Consider the following 13366-nt stretch of genomic DNA (forward strand, 5'->3'; position numbering starts at 1 on the left):
GAATGGAAGGCGGCGCAAGATGGCGGCGCTGCATGAGGAGCCGGCAGAAGTGGCGGCGGTGCAGCCGGACCCCGAGGCGGGGACGCCGCCGCCGCCTCCCGCGGTGCCTCCCGCCGCCGCTCCCGCCGCCGCCCCGGCCGCCGCGGCGGACGGAGAGGCGGCGGGAGCCGGTGGGGATGCGGCCCCCCCGAAGCCCGCGGCGCCGGGCCCGGCCGCCTCCCCGGCGGCGTTGGACCGGCAGACGCTGGTGGCCGTACTGCAGTTCCTGCGGCGCAGTAACCTCCGCGAGTCCGAGGAGATCCTACGTCGCGAAGCCCGCCTGCTCGGCGACGACCTGGGTGCCGCCGCCCTCAGCCCCTCCAGCGCCGGGCTCCTGGGGGGCTCCGGCAGCGACGCGGACTCCGGCGAGGCGCTGCTCGGCCGGGGCACCGGCGCTGCCGCCGTCGCCATAGGAGGCAACGTCGCCACTGTCGCGACTTCCAGCCCCGGCGTGGCTGCAGTTGCCGCCGTGCCGCCGGGGAAAGGTGAGGCCCGCGGGACTGCGGGGTCGGTCCCTCCTCTGGGCGGGAACCCCGGGAAGTGGGGAGCCCGTGTGCTGCTCGCAGCCTCGGGGGCTCTCCATTAGGCTGGGACACAAGCGTCGGTGTCAGGTTCTCGGTGCCACCGAGAGTCTCCCTCGGCGTTCCGGGAGGTCCCTGGATGTCTCATTTCTTTATACAATCCGTGGAGAAATCCGTCTCTCCTGGAGCAAGGGACCAAGGACAGGGTGTCTCTCGCATTTGCAGGGAGCACTGTGAAGCGAGAAGTGCTCCCGTTCGTATTTGTGTCCCATCACAACCGATCGAGTAGCGGGAGCAGGAAGGTTCCATTGTAGTTAGCGGGGATCGTCCCGGGTCTGGCCGCAGGGATGAGAACAGAGGTCTCATGTACAGACTGCTGATGTTTTGGTGAAGGAGCTTGGGATATTTGTACGCGAGGCTTTCTGCATTTCTTATCGAGTTTGAGTACTTGAGATGTCCTTTGGATAATTCAGTTCTAAGTGCTGTTAATCAAGGTGTTCTGTGAGGCAGCTTTACTGAATAATGGAATTTCAGGAACTGCTAGTCTGAGTTCCAGTGAGTGTACAGCATGAAGTCAGCTTGTTCCTGACATCACCAGATATGATCATTTTTATATAAAAGACGAAACAATGGAACTGTGTAAAAACTGATGTGTAGAACAGAACTGTCAGTGTTCAGTGTCCCTGCTCCGTGATGGTTGTGTGGTGGTCTTGGTGAATTGTTCACTTAGTCTACTTAACTTGCTTATTTACTGGAAACAAAATAATTATAGTGGGTATGTCTTGCATTCTGCTCCTTGTTTAAGAGTTTCTAGCCCTAGCAGTAAAACAAATCATTCTGGTGATGTTAGTGGCTTCTTCCTTTACACTTAAAATTCTGGCTGAATTAGGCACTAAGTGAGCAACAGTTGGCAGGGAAAGCCCAAAAAACTACTGGAGAGAACTGGCTGCTGGACCGATGTGCTCTCACCTGCATTGTTTAGCCTTGGTGCTGAATGGGCACAGGACGTGTTTTGCTCACCTGACCAGGGGGTTGTGGCCGCTGTTTGTTTGCTGGCTCTTGCAGACTGTCTGAGCAGCTGTTGTTGTTGGCTGGTGCTTTTGCAGTCGGAGGCGCGGTGGTTGTGGAGGACCAGCCGGACGTGAGCGCGGTGCTCTCGGCCTACAACCAGCAGGGGGACCCGACGCTGTACGAGGAGTACTACAGCGGCCTGAAACACTTCATCGAGTGCTCCCTGGACTGCCATCGGGCAGAGCTGTCTCAGCTCTTTTATCCTCTCTTCGTGCACATGTACTTGGAATTGGTCTACAATCAACACGAGAGTGAGGCCAAGTCTTTTTTTGAAAGGTAATTCAATTTCATTTGTACATTTCTGTTATTTTGTGTTTGCTACTTTGGCTAAATCTGTGAGCTATTTCTATGCATATACATGCGTATGTAATACTTTTCTTCTCTAAAGTTGAAGAGAATTGAAATCTCAGATAACAGTGTCATGGTTTGTAGTAACTGTTCTTAAATTATTTTCCAATCTCCTGTTAGGAAGATGTGCAAACTAGTGAACTGTGCATTGACAGAGTTTGAACCATGTTAATGGTGTGCTGATGGGCTCCTTGATGCAGAAGTATCAATGAAGAGATTCTGCATTTTTAAGGAAAGATTGTGGGGTCAGTTTTTATCACTGGAAGATTGCACTGAGATGCCAAAATAATTAATGCTATAAGTATTTGCTGATATCATAGGATGTACATTGAAAATCTTCAAATGAGTTTAAAGAAATTAATTTCTGGCTAATCTGTAACTTTCTGTACTCTTACTATGTTTCACTTGTTTATCACTTGAGAAGAAAATAGGATTTTAATTTGTTTCATGGATTCAGACCAATTGTGAAATACTTCAATCCAAAAGTATAACTTTGTTTTCCTTTAAATGGTTCTGTAAATAGTTAAAATGTCCCTTGCCACAACTATTTTATAACAAGTTGAGTGACTAAACCTTTTACCATATCTTAAATTGCTTCAATAGATTTCATGGGGATCAGGAGTGCTATTACCAGGACGACCTGCGTGTATTGTCGAGCTTAACCAAAAAAGAGCACATGAAAGGTAACGAGACCATGCTGGACTTCAGAACAAGCAAGTTTGTGCTGCGCATTTCCCGCGACTCTTACCAGCTCCTGAAGAGGCATCTGCAGGAAAAGCAGAACAATCAGATCTGGAACATTGTTCAGGAGCATCTTTACATTGATATCTTTGATGGAATGCCTCGCAGTAAACAACAGATAGATGCTATGGTTGGAAGCTTGGCTGGGGAGGCAAAACGAGAGGCTAATAAAGCAAAGGTAGGAGACAAAGATTGTTCCACTTTTTACAAATCTCCCTGCTCTTTCAGGGAGATAGCTTGGTATAGATTGACAATCATAACTTGAGATCTTAAAAGACAGCATGAACAGAACAAAGGAAGAGAACTGTACAAACAGGTGTTGACAGGAGTAGAGAGAGATCAAGATGTATTGCTGTCAGGTGGATGAAACTGCTGGATCCTTTTGAGATACAACCTTGTGTTCAGCCCACTGAACTAAACTTAAATTAACTCATTAATTACTTTGAAGTTTTAAAATGGACACCTTACTTTTTGGCTTCCTCTTTTGTACAATAGATAGTAATTTTGACTTGCTACCAGTTGTTACTAGAAGAGCTGTGTGTGTAGTACCACAGTACTATACAAATAAATGAGGCAGGGTGGGGATTGCACTTTAAGGAAGGACTGAGAGATGGTGGGAGAACTTAGAGTTGTCCAGATCAAGTTACCCATTTGGCTGGGTAAACCAGAAGAAAATGTACTACGTTCCTTATGGGCCAAGCAGTAATATATGCTGTAATATTAAACAGAGCAGCTGTAAAGGGGCAGCTCTATTGCTTGGACTACTACATCGAAAAGTTACCATTAAAAAATCTGGTTTTCAGTAAGAACAGCAATTACTTTTTTGTCTTGTGTGATTTTTTTATTGGCTGGTAGGTTTTCTTCGGCTTATTGAAAGAACCAGAGTTTGATGTGCCTTTGGATGATGAAGATGAAGAAGGAGAAAATGAGGAAGGAAAGCCAAAGAAGAAAAAACCTAAAAAAGATAATGTAGGGTCAAAAAGTAAAAAACAGGACCCTAATGCTCCTCCCCAAAACAGGTACCAAGGAAATGATGTGTAGAGAAGTTTTTAAAATTCAGTCTTGTCAAGCCAAATCTGCATCTCTGTTCACTTGGCATTTTTATTTGGCTATTTTGGCTGTACACAGCTTTAGGTGTAAGACTTCTAAGGGAGGTCATGGAACCCTTGGTTTATAAGACTCTGTCATTGTCCATCAAGTCAATCTAGACTTCCCTTGATGAACTTTTACTTGGTTACCCACTAATCTTTTCAGGTCATACTCAGTTGTTTATCTTGTTCCAGTACCTGTCTGAAATTCTGAAAGCTACTGGCTCTCTTTCTCATCAGTCTTCTACATAGTCGTTCATATTTTCTAATTCTTGTTTCTTATTTGAATACTGAGGTATGAGGTTGCATGCAAAGGTTTCACTTTGTCTGGATTAACAGTAAGGAAGGTGTTTTTACTTTGTAAAAATGTGTGCTTCTTGTGTAGAATTCCTCTGCCAGAGCTGAAAGACTCTGACAAGCTGGATAAAGTAATGAATATGAAGGAAGCTGCGAGGCGAGTGCGTCTTGGGCCAGAGTGCCTGCCCTCTATCTGTTTCTACACATTCCTTAATGCTTACCAGGTTGGTAAAAGAGTTTGAGTAATAGGGCTAAGGGGATCAAAATTATGAGCATCACTCTTGCTAAAGAAAAAAAAATAATAGCGTTGGCAAGGGTAATTGGAGTATTTGGATTAAACATTGCCAAGTTTATGTTCCAAAATGTTCAAAATTCTCCTCAAAGACTCCTTAAACTATAAAATTTTCATGTTCCTCGGTTTTGCTTGGATTTGCTTGCTTGGATTTTGCTATAATTCTTTCTTTTGCTTTTCCTGTCGTAAGTATTTCCTACAGAATGCAGTAGATGTTTTGCACTGGAATACTGAAAAGCAATACTCTTTGTCACTTCTGACTGCGCTTCATTCATAAACCTTTATTTTTAATGGGACAAGAATTTGTGTGTGTTTATGTTTATCCTACAGTAATTCACTCTATTTTTGTAAATGAGTCAAATTATCTTTTTAATAGTTCTTAAAATTTTGTAATATTTGCAATGTATAATGAGAGATTCAAACAGTATAACTGGATATTTGTGTGTAGGGTCTGACTGCAGTGGATATTACAGATGACTCCAGCATGATTGTAGGAGGCTTTGCTGACTCTACTGTCAGAGTGTGGTCTGTGACTCCAAAAAAGCTACGTAGTGTGAAAACAGCTGCAGGTAATTAAGACAATAACACTTAATAGGAGCATACATAACTTGTGACATTTGTGTTCTGGATACTGTGCAAACATTTCTAAATCTTGATACTTAACTGAGATGATGTCATGATGACTTTTATCTTTGAACCTCTGACAGTTATTCTGATACGTGAACTTTGAAATCTTGCAGACCTCAGTCTCATTGACAAAGAATCAGATGATGTCTTGGAGAGGATCATGGATGAGAAAACAGCAAGTGAGTTGAAGATTTTGTATGGTCACAGTGGACCTGTCTATGGCACCAGCTTCAGTCCCGATAGGTAAAAGTTTACAAGCTAACTAGTTTGCTTGTCTTCAGTTTTAATTGCATGCTCCTGAATGAAAACATATTCTTAATGCAGCTTTTTCCAGGTTAAAGCAATTCTTGCTCATGTAGCTTGTAAGAAACTGTAATGCTCATAAAGTTCAGGGTGCTGAGCTCTGTCAGCTATTACTGAAATCAACTATAGCAGCACTGTTTTGGAGATTTAGGACTTAGATGACAAAACTTCAGTTTTGAAAACTGTAGTTTAAGCTGGCTTTTAACTGAGTGATACATAGAGAGGAAAAGTACTGCATCAGTGATATAATTTAGAGTGTTGCAAAACTTAGTCTCAGAAGCACATCATCGTACTTCAAGTTTCTCATATTCTATTGAGACTTTATTTCAGAATGTATGGAACAGTATCTTTAAAATAAGAAATTTTAAAGCTTTGTGTAACAATGGGAGTCTGGACAGTGGAAAAGAGTTTTAAATGTCTCAGGTTTTGCTTTTGCTTGTGTTTAGTCAGGAAACAGCCCCTACAGAAACACAGCTGAGAAGTAAACTTTGTGTGGAACAAATATTGTATAAGTCTATAATTATACTTGAGAATGAGAGCATGATATCAATTCTCTTTCAGGGAATCATGAAATTTTGTCCAGAGTTGTAATAGAAGATCTTTTAAAAAATAATATAGTGTAGCAGTTTACTAGTAATTTTTTCCTATAACTGGAATTCATGAGTAAAGACCTCCTCTGTGGTGTGTTTTTTGTTTTTTTTCCCCCTCAGTATTAAGTGCCATCAGAATTAATCATGAATGTAAAATCATCTCTTTTTTTGCATAAGGGCCTATGCCTGGGTTCTGCTTGAATTGGTTATTGTTGCTTACTGCACTGAAGTGCTGACTTATGGGTGACATGCCAAATTGGTGCTGATGAGGGAACACTTCTGTCATGGATATTTTACAATGTTAATGCAATATTTATACAGCCCTGTGTAGTTTGATATGTTTTATGCTATACTTTCTCCTGCGACAGGAACTACCTTTTGTCCTGTTCTGAGGATGGCACCGTGAGATTGTGGAGTCTCCAAACATTCACGTGTTTGGTGGGATACAAAGGACACAATTATCCAGTTTGGGATACACAGTTCTCTCCTTATGGTTATTACTTTGTGTCTGGGGGACACGACAGAGTGGCTCGGTAAGAAACTGCATATATTTTTCACTTATCTGGATCAGTTTGTGGTGGATCAAGCCTGAAATTCATTAGCTGATATACTCTTGCCTACTCTATTACTCAAAAGAAATTTTATGTCAGTTAAAATGCTGAATAAATGTTAATGCGGTTTTACTTTTTTTTCAACACACATTATATCATCTCATGTTTTTTCTATCTTTTCAACACACATTAGTAATACCTGATGACTAAAGAGATGGTGTCCTCCTAAGTGACTCTCTGATTAGAAGTATTCTCCTCTAATTGTTGAACAGCTTGACAGAATATTCTTTATTTCCCCATTCTGAAAAGTATGTTTTTCCAAAAAACACCCTAATTCAATAAACTGACCCATAAGAAATCACTCCACATTTACTTTTTTATTCTCATTGTGCAACCAGTTGTTGAATCATGGTGCAGTTTGGGTTTGAAGGGACCTTTAAAGGCCATCTAGTCCAACAGCCCTGCAATGAGCAGGGACATGTTAAACTAGATCAGGCTGCTTAGAGCCCCATCCAACCTGAGCTTGAATGTATCCAGGGATGTGGAATCTCCCATCTCTCTGGGCAACCTGGGTGTTTCACTACCTTCATTGTAAAACATGTCTTCCTAATATCTAGATTAAATCTACCTTCCTTTAGTTTAAAATCATTATCCCTTTTCCTGTTGCAATGATAAAAAGGCCCTGATAAAAAGTCTGTCCCCACCTTTCTTCTAATCATCCTTTAAGTACTGAAAGGCCACAACAAGGTTTCCCCAGAGCCAACTCTTCTCCAGGCTAAACTGTTATCCTTTCCTCATTGCAGAGGTACTTCAGCCCTCTGAGCATTTTTGTGGCTTCCTCTAGGGTTGCTCCAACAGACACAATGACTGAACTTCTTTAGGGTTCTTTTATTAATACAGCTTTTCTTTTCAGTCTGTGGGCAACAGATCACTACCAGCCATTACGGATCTTTGCTGGCCATCTGGCAGATGTGACGTGTACCCGATTTCATCCAAACTCCAACTATATTGCTACAGGCTCAGCAGACAGGACTATAAGGCTCTGGGATGTTTTGAATGGGAATTGTGTAAGAATATTCACTGGACATAAGGTAAAGGCAGATCACTGACAGCGTGAAAGTGATTTTATTTCTATGCTGAGATTGTAAACAGTTCTGTTGTGAACACAGCTTGACTGACTGAATGTGAGTAGACTAAATTAACTTGTCTTTCTGCCTCTCTATGTCTGTTTTAGGGACCAATTCATTCCTTGGCATTTTCTCCTAATGGACGATTCCTGGCTACTGGAGCAACAGATGGAAGAGTTCTGCTGTGGGATATTGGACATGGCTTGATGGTTGGCGAATTGAAAGGGCACACAGACACTATCTATGCGCTCAGATTCAGTAGGGATGGGGAGATTTTAGCATCAGGTAAAATTCACCAGGAACAGTGAAGTGTCCATTGTATTCCATAATTCTGAAGAGGAATGATATAATTAGTTCCTTAAATTGAGAAAGACAAAGTAGCATCACTTGCTTAGCAAAAGCAGCAAGGACTAGTAACTTTGATCTGTGCATTCAGTATGCTGTATGAGTCTTGCTATAGTCTTTTGCTTTCTGAGCTTTAATTTTTGTTAATTTGCTCCCCAGGACCATTTTTTATATTTGTTTTATAACAAAATACTTTAAACTGTTGTTTTTTTCTTTTTAGGTTCAATGGATAACACAGTTCGTCTGTGGGATGCTGTGAAGGCATTTGAAGATTTAGAAACCGATGACTTTACTACAGCCACTGGACACATAAACTTGCCTGAAAACTCACAGGACTTGCTACTGGGCACATACATGACTAAATCAACCCCAGTTGTTCATCTTCATTTCACACGCAGGAACCTGCTGCTGGCTGCAGGAGCCTACAGCTCACAGTAGATCAGGAAGCTGAGACTGACTGTGCCAAGTCATTGCAGTAGTGACCTCAGGATGTGAGACGAGAGGGAATGTCTTGAACAGAAGGATCCCACGAGTCCATTACAAGGAGTATGAAACTGTAATTTATGCAAGCAGCATTTTTAAGTTCTGCTGTTTCATATTTATCTGCAGTTTGAAAATGCTGGAGATTGAAAGGCTGTAAAAGAAGAACTGTTCGTGGTGCTTTTGGTAACATAGATACGTACATATGAAATGAGCCATCTCTTCCCAGAGGTGGTACTGAGGTCAGCTGAAACTTGTGAAAAGTTAACAGCCTTTACATGTGTTCTCAGATTTTTTCTAAAGCACTTAATTTATGTATAGCAAATGTTTCATCGGTCTCAAACACAAGCAAAACTGTCCATTTTCAGAAAAGAATGTAGTTTGATTCACTACAGCCTGGGCTGGGCAGCAGGCGTGGTGAGATCATAGCAGCAACCAGGGCATTGACGGAGCGGGCCTGGCAGTCCTGATGCTTGTGGGGAACTGCCAAGCTCCGTGCACGGTTTGTATGCAGCCAAGTACTGAGTCCCGAAAAGATTTCAAACTGGTGTGCTCTTTTGAGGTGTCAGAAACACAGATCTTGTTACTGTTTTCAAAGGTAGCCAGTGCTGTCAGTGTGATAAGCAACCAGAAGCGCAATGTGAACTTTATTTACTTTCATACTTTATTGTATGAGAAAATAAAAAAGGGGAACTGAGGCACAACTGAAATAGTCACTATTAAAAAAGTGGACTTAAACCCTTTACTTTGTGTTAGCTGTAAAAGAACGTTAACAACTTGTATCCTTTCCGCATAAGGTTTAACATAAAAAGCCCAGTAAAACTAGCCAAGAAATTGAAACATTATAGCAGCAGGAAAGGATAAGTGTGTGGTCAGTTCGCTTTTGAAAGGCCAGCTTGTCTGCTGAGTGACAATTCCTATCCACAAAAAGATTGTACCCAGTGAGTCCTCCTGGACTACCAATAAAGCTGTGTTTTATTTTTAAAGAAGAGTAAAACATGCAGAACACAGGGAAGAACGTCTGTGTCTTTGAACCAAAACCTCCACCAAAGGCCAGGTCCAGCGTGGCTTGGGTTTGGGTTGGTATTTGTAGTTAATCTCTTACAAGATTTGTGCAGAGAAATCTGTTTTGTGTTCCTCATTACCTCACAGTAAGGACTTGGACACTTGAACAATCTACTGGCTCTCTAGTGAAAATGAAAACAAGACTTGTCATTTCTAAGGTAAACTAAATGGAGAACTACCTCCTCTTTCATCTCTTGTTTGCTCCTACAGGCATTATACATTAAAATAAAGTGTGTAAAATTCACTAGGAAGCTCACCTAGACATTTTCTTCAAAGAAAAAAGGATAAAACATTTTTTTTGTGTAATGATACCTCAACAAAACTTCCTAGCTCTTAATATGACCAGTTAGATTTAAGTACAATTTTTGACAGCTTAAAGAAAACACTGCCACATTCTGCCTTTGTATTTTGTACAGTTTTATACTTTTGATACCATAATAAATACTAAAACCCCTTAGTTTGTGTCTATATGTTACAAGAAAATATTTACTTCCCTTCATGGCTGGAATGGAAGCAAGAGCAGTTTGTAACTGTGACAACTCTGCTAATAGAAACAAAGTAATCAGAAAAGTTTAAGTTGATGAGTAGCCAGGCCATATAAAATCTTGTTCTAAAGGAAGACTACAGATTCTAGCTCCTGTCATTATTATACTCTAATAGCCACCATTCTTTAGTGGGAGAATTAAATACAGCTGAAGCCATCTCTGCAAACACTCAGGAGGGAAAGATGACCAGATTTGTTCAGCAGGCACAGCATGTACAAAAACGGCTTTAAGAAAAAATGAAGTAGGGAGAGCATCAAAACCTTGTAATTAATTTTTCCGTTTTTCTAGCAATCATTCCTACCTCCTGCTCCCTCAGTTTGGGAAGTAAACTATTTGCAAGCTTTAGCATGGTTCAACCTCTGCTGCTGGCACATTCCCGCATCAGCACGACTGTGGCATCTAAGGAAGGTACCAAGTGTTAACTGAGCTATAGAAAGACACTGTGGAGAATACAACAGACACATCTGAGCATTGGGCAGGAAGGAGGCTGCACACACCTAACTGTGGTAGAGCACCTCCTTTCACAAGAGACAGGAAAAGTAATCACTGGACTATTTGGGTCACTCTTTATGAATGTGGAGAGTTACAGGAGCTTAACATTGCCAGGCTAAGACATTTTCCTCCTTCCCTCCACAAGAGAAAGCAGTAACAGAAAAAGCTCAAATACCATAACTGGGTCAGGCTATTTTCAGAGGTTTTCCAGCAAAACCAAAGAGGTTCTGTGGAAAATACAGACAACTGAGGCAGAAGATGTCACAGTTTCCATGTAAGCTACTAGCCTGGAATGCAAAAAGTGGGAGCAACCAGATGGCTGCAAACCATGTGAGCTGTGACACGGACATGTGGAGATGCTTGGATCAGCTCCAGGCCCTTGCATGTAATGGCCCTGAGGTCCTTCCTGGGTTACTGCCTGGTGCTCAGAACTCCTTAGGTTGTGTTACAACAGCAGCAGAGTTAAGACAGCAATGACACAATCAGATGCTCCATCTCTGCTACAAGCAACTATTTTTGACAAAGAAGGAAAAATGACAAGTACCACACTCTGGCTTTTTTGGACCATTTCATATTTGCAATAAAACACGTAATTATTTATATTTTATTAGCCACAACAGGTCATCAGCCTGCATTACACTGACACAGATTGGAAGTTCAGACATGCCAGGAACCTGCCAAGAGAAGAGAGGTTAAACATAGCAATTCTTGCACGATGTTAACTGAGCATTCCCCTGTCCCAAGCCCAAACTATTTTAGCTACAAGCAGCCAGATTTCAGCACACCCAGGAAGAAATGGCTGATGTCCCCTTAACACACACCAACGTTTTATTATTGTTTTATACCCCTTTCCTCAGGCTATGAGGACTGCCCATAGGTTTTGCCAAAATGCCATTTTTGTGAAAATTCTTTATTTGAAAGTGACCCCAAAATTTTGAACACTTGGTTGTTGCTATAGAAGTCCAGTCACTTCTGCACAGGCCTTGAATAGTCATGTGTGCAACATGCACAGTTCCATCATATGGTGCTCCTGTACTCTGTTCAAATGAAGGTCTTAACAGATTGCATTAATCTCTACTTTGAATTTTAATGCAGTCAAGAAATAAGTCCTTAAGTACTACTTCATTATTTCCATAACCTACAAAGCAAGTTATCCCTATTTTACAGCAAAAGGGCAGCCCAGAGGCATGTAATATTTGTAGGCAAAGCTCGATGTGTCTTGCTGCAACATCTTCCTGTTCCTCCTTTCCTGCTTACTCTTCCTCCCTGCATCCCATCCCTAGTCCCATTTACCATGTCAGAAGAACAAGAACACTGTATCTCATCCTTTCTGCACTCCCTTTAATAACCCACTTCATTTAGAATGCCCCCAAATAAGTCAATGCTATAGATTATTTGAGGTTTAAAATGGTAAATAGGAAGTCCGTGAGCCTGTGTTTCTGTCTCCCATTACACTGCATTATTGGCAACTAATCTTTTGTCACTGCTTTCCTGACCTGGCACTGAAGTATTTTGGAGGAACATCAGCCACTTACCTTTTACTTATCTGTCACAGCAGGAGCTTGCTTCTTAGGCCTAAACTTGAAATACAAGACAAGGAGTGCAACACCTGTGTATGTTGCTATTACATACTGGAAAACAGAAAAGTTAAATTTAGTTTCAGTCTAAGCCCTAGAAAACGCCATTATACAAGACTACAAAACAATGTACTTAATACATACATTCCTCCTGCCTATCATGGTATAGGAATTGAAGTACTTCTGAAATCCAGTGAACTGGTGTTGAGATCCCGAGTCATGGCCAGCCATGGCTGCTTGACCTAACAAACAGGACAGGACAGGATCAATAGGAAAATCAAACTAATCTCTACACTGAGCTTCATAATTACATTGTCTGCTCCCAAATCTACTTTCAGGACATTTGACAAGTAGTGAATATACATAAGGAGTACGCACATCCAGAGCATTTTTTCTTGAGATATAAAACAGGTGATGGGAGCAGATAAAGAAATAAAGGGTTCACTGAACAATAAAAGCAGAGCGTTTTTTTAATGTTTAGAGATATATTGTTCTGAAGAGGATGTCATGTTTAGGACAAACATTTGTTGCTTATCTTCTGCCTGCCCCCAAGGGCACCCCACACCCGACGCAGATCCCCAGCCCGGCAGATGCTGCAGCCTCGGTGCCCCTGCAGCAGACACACGGAACTGCGCTGCAGTCACTAGCACAGCTCCTGTGTGTCATCTAGCTCTTATCTAAGCCAACCCAGCAGCGTTATCTCTGGTGTATAACCAGGTAAGCGTTAGCTGACTGTGCCATAGGTAAAACGCTTAATGAAACAGCTCCTCTAAACGTGCCACACACTGTTGGCAAAGACTTGAGAAGCCAAGGACATCTTTTCTCGTGCCTGACCGATGCAAAAGCCTGGACAAGAGCCGAGGGGCCCTTCCGAGCAGGGGAAGGCACCCCATGGAAACACGAGTCCTGTTTTCCGGAGGAGCCCGGTGCCCTTGCCCGGCTACACCCGCGACCCCGCGCTCGCGTCGGGCCGGGAAACGGACGCGGCAGCGCCGGGGACTCGGAGGGAACCACGCCGCGGCTGAAGGTGCCTCGGCACTGCGGAGAGCCGCCGTCCGCCCCGGCAGGACCAGAACCCAACCCCTTAGTACCTAGGCCGCCGCCGTCCCCGCCGCGCTTCTGCCCTTCGCCTCCGCCCTCCCACAAGATGGCGGCCGCGGGCGGCGCGCGCAGCCCCCGGGCGCGCCGATTGGCTGCGGACCCCGGGGCGCGGCCTGGCCCCGCCCCCTCCCCGCTGAGGCCCCTCTGCGCCACTTCCGGCCGCCCT

General features: G+C 43.0%; 2 protein-coding genes across 2 annotated transcripts; one reads left to right on the forward strand and one right to left on the reverse strand.

The window, feature by feature from the left end:
- Window positions 1-12: 12 nt before the first annotated feature.
- TAF5 (TATA-box binding protein associated factor 5) lies at window positions 13-9942 on the forward strand. The gene is made up of 11 exons (XM_036385621.1): window positions 13-524; window positions 1667-1907; window positions 2583-2898; window positions 3576-3739; window positions 4194-4329; window positions 4846-4966; window positions 5138-5267; window positions 6286-6450; window positions 7382-7559; window positions 7703-7880; window positions 8161-9942. The coding sequence occupies exons 1-11, from the start codon at window positions 20-22 to the stop codon at window positions 8376-8378; spliced, it is 2352 nt and encodes a 783-aa protein (XP_036241514.1). The 5' UTR covers window positions 13-19; the 3' UTR covers window positions 8379-9942.
- A 1131-nt stretch (window positions 9943-11073) lies between these two features.
- ATP5MK (ATP synthase membrane subunit k) lies at window positions 11074-13273 on the reverse strand. Its single transcript, XM_036385622.1, has 4 exons — window positions 13191-13273; window positions 12244-12341; window positions 12058-12153; window positions 11074-11196 (listed from the first exon to the last, which is right to left on the reverse strand). The coding sequence occupies exons 2-3, from the start codon at window positions 12328-12330 to the stop codon at window positions 12061-12063; spliced, it is 180 nt and encodes a 59-aa protein (XP_036241515.1). The 5' UTR covers window positions 12331-12341; window positions 13191-13273; the 3' UTR covers window positions 11074-11196; window positions 12058-12060.
- Between the last annotated feature and the right edge of the window lie 93 nt (window positions 13274-13366).

This window comes from Molothrus ater, chromosome 8 (genome assembly GCF_012460135.2).
Source record: "Molothrus ater isolate BHLD 08-10-18 breed brown headed cowbird chromosome 8, BPBGC_Mater_1.1, whole genome shotgun sequence".
NCBI classification, from domain to species: domain Eukaryota; kingdom Metazoa; phylum Chordata; class Aves; order Passeriformes; family Icteridae; genus Molothrus; species Molothrus ater.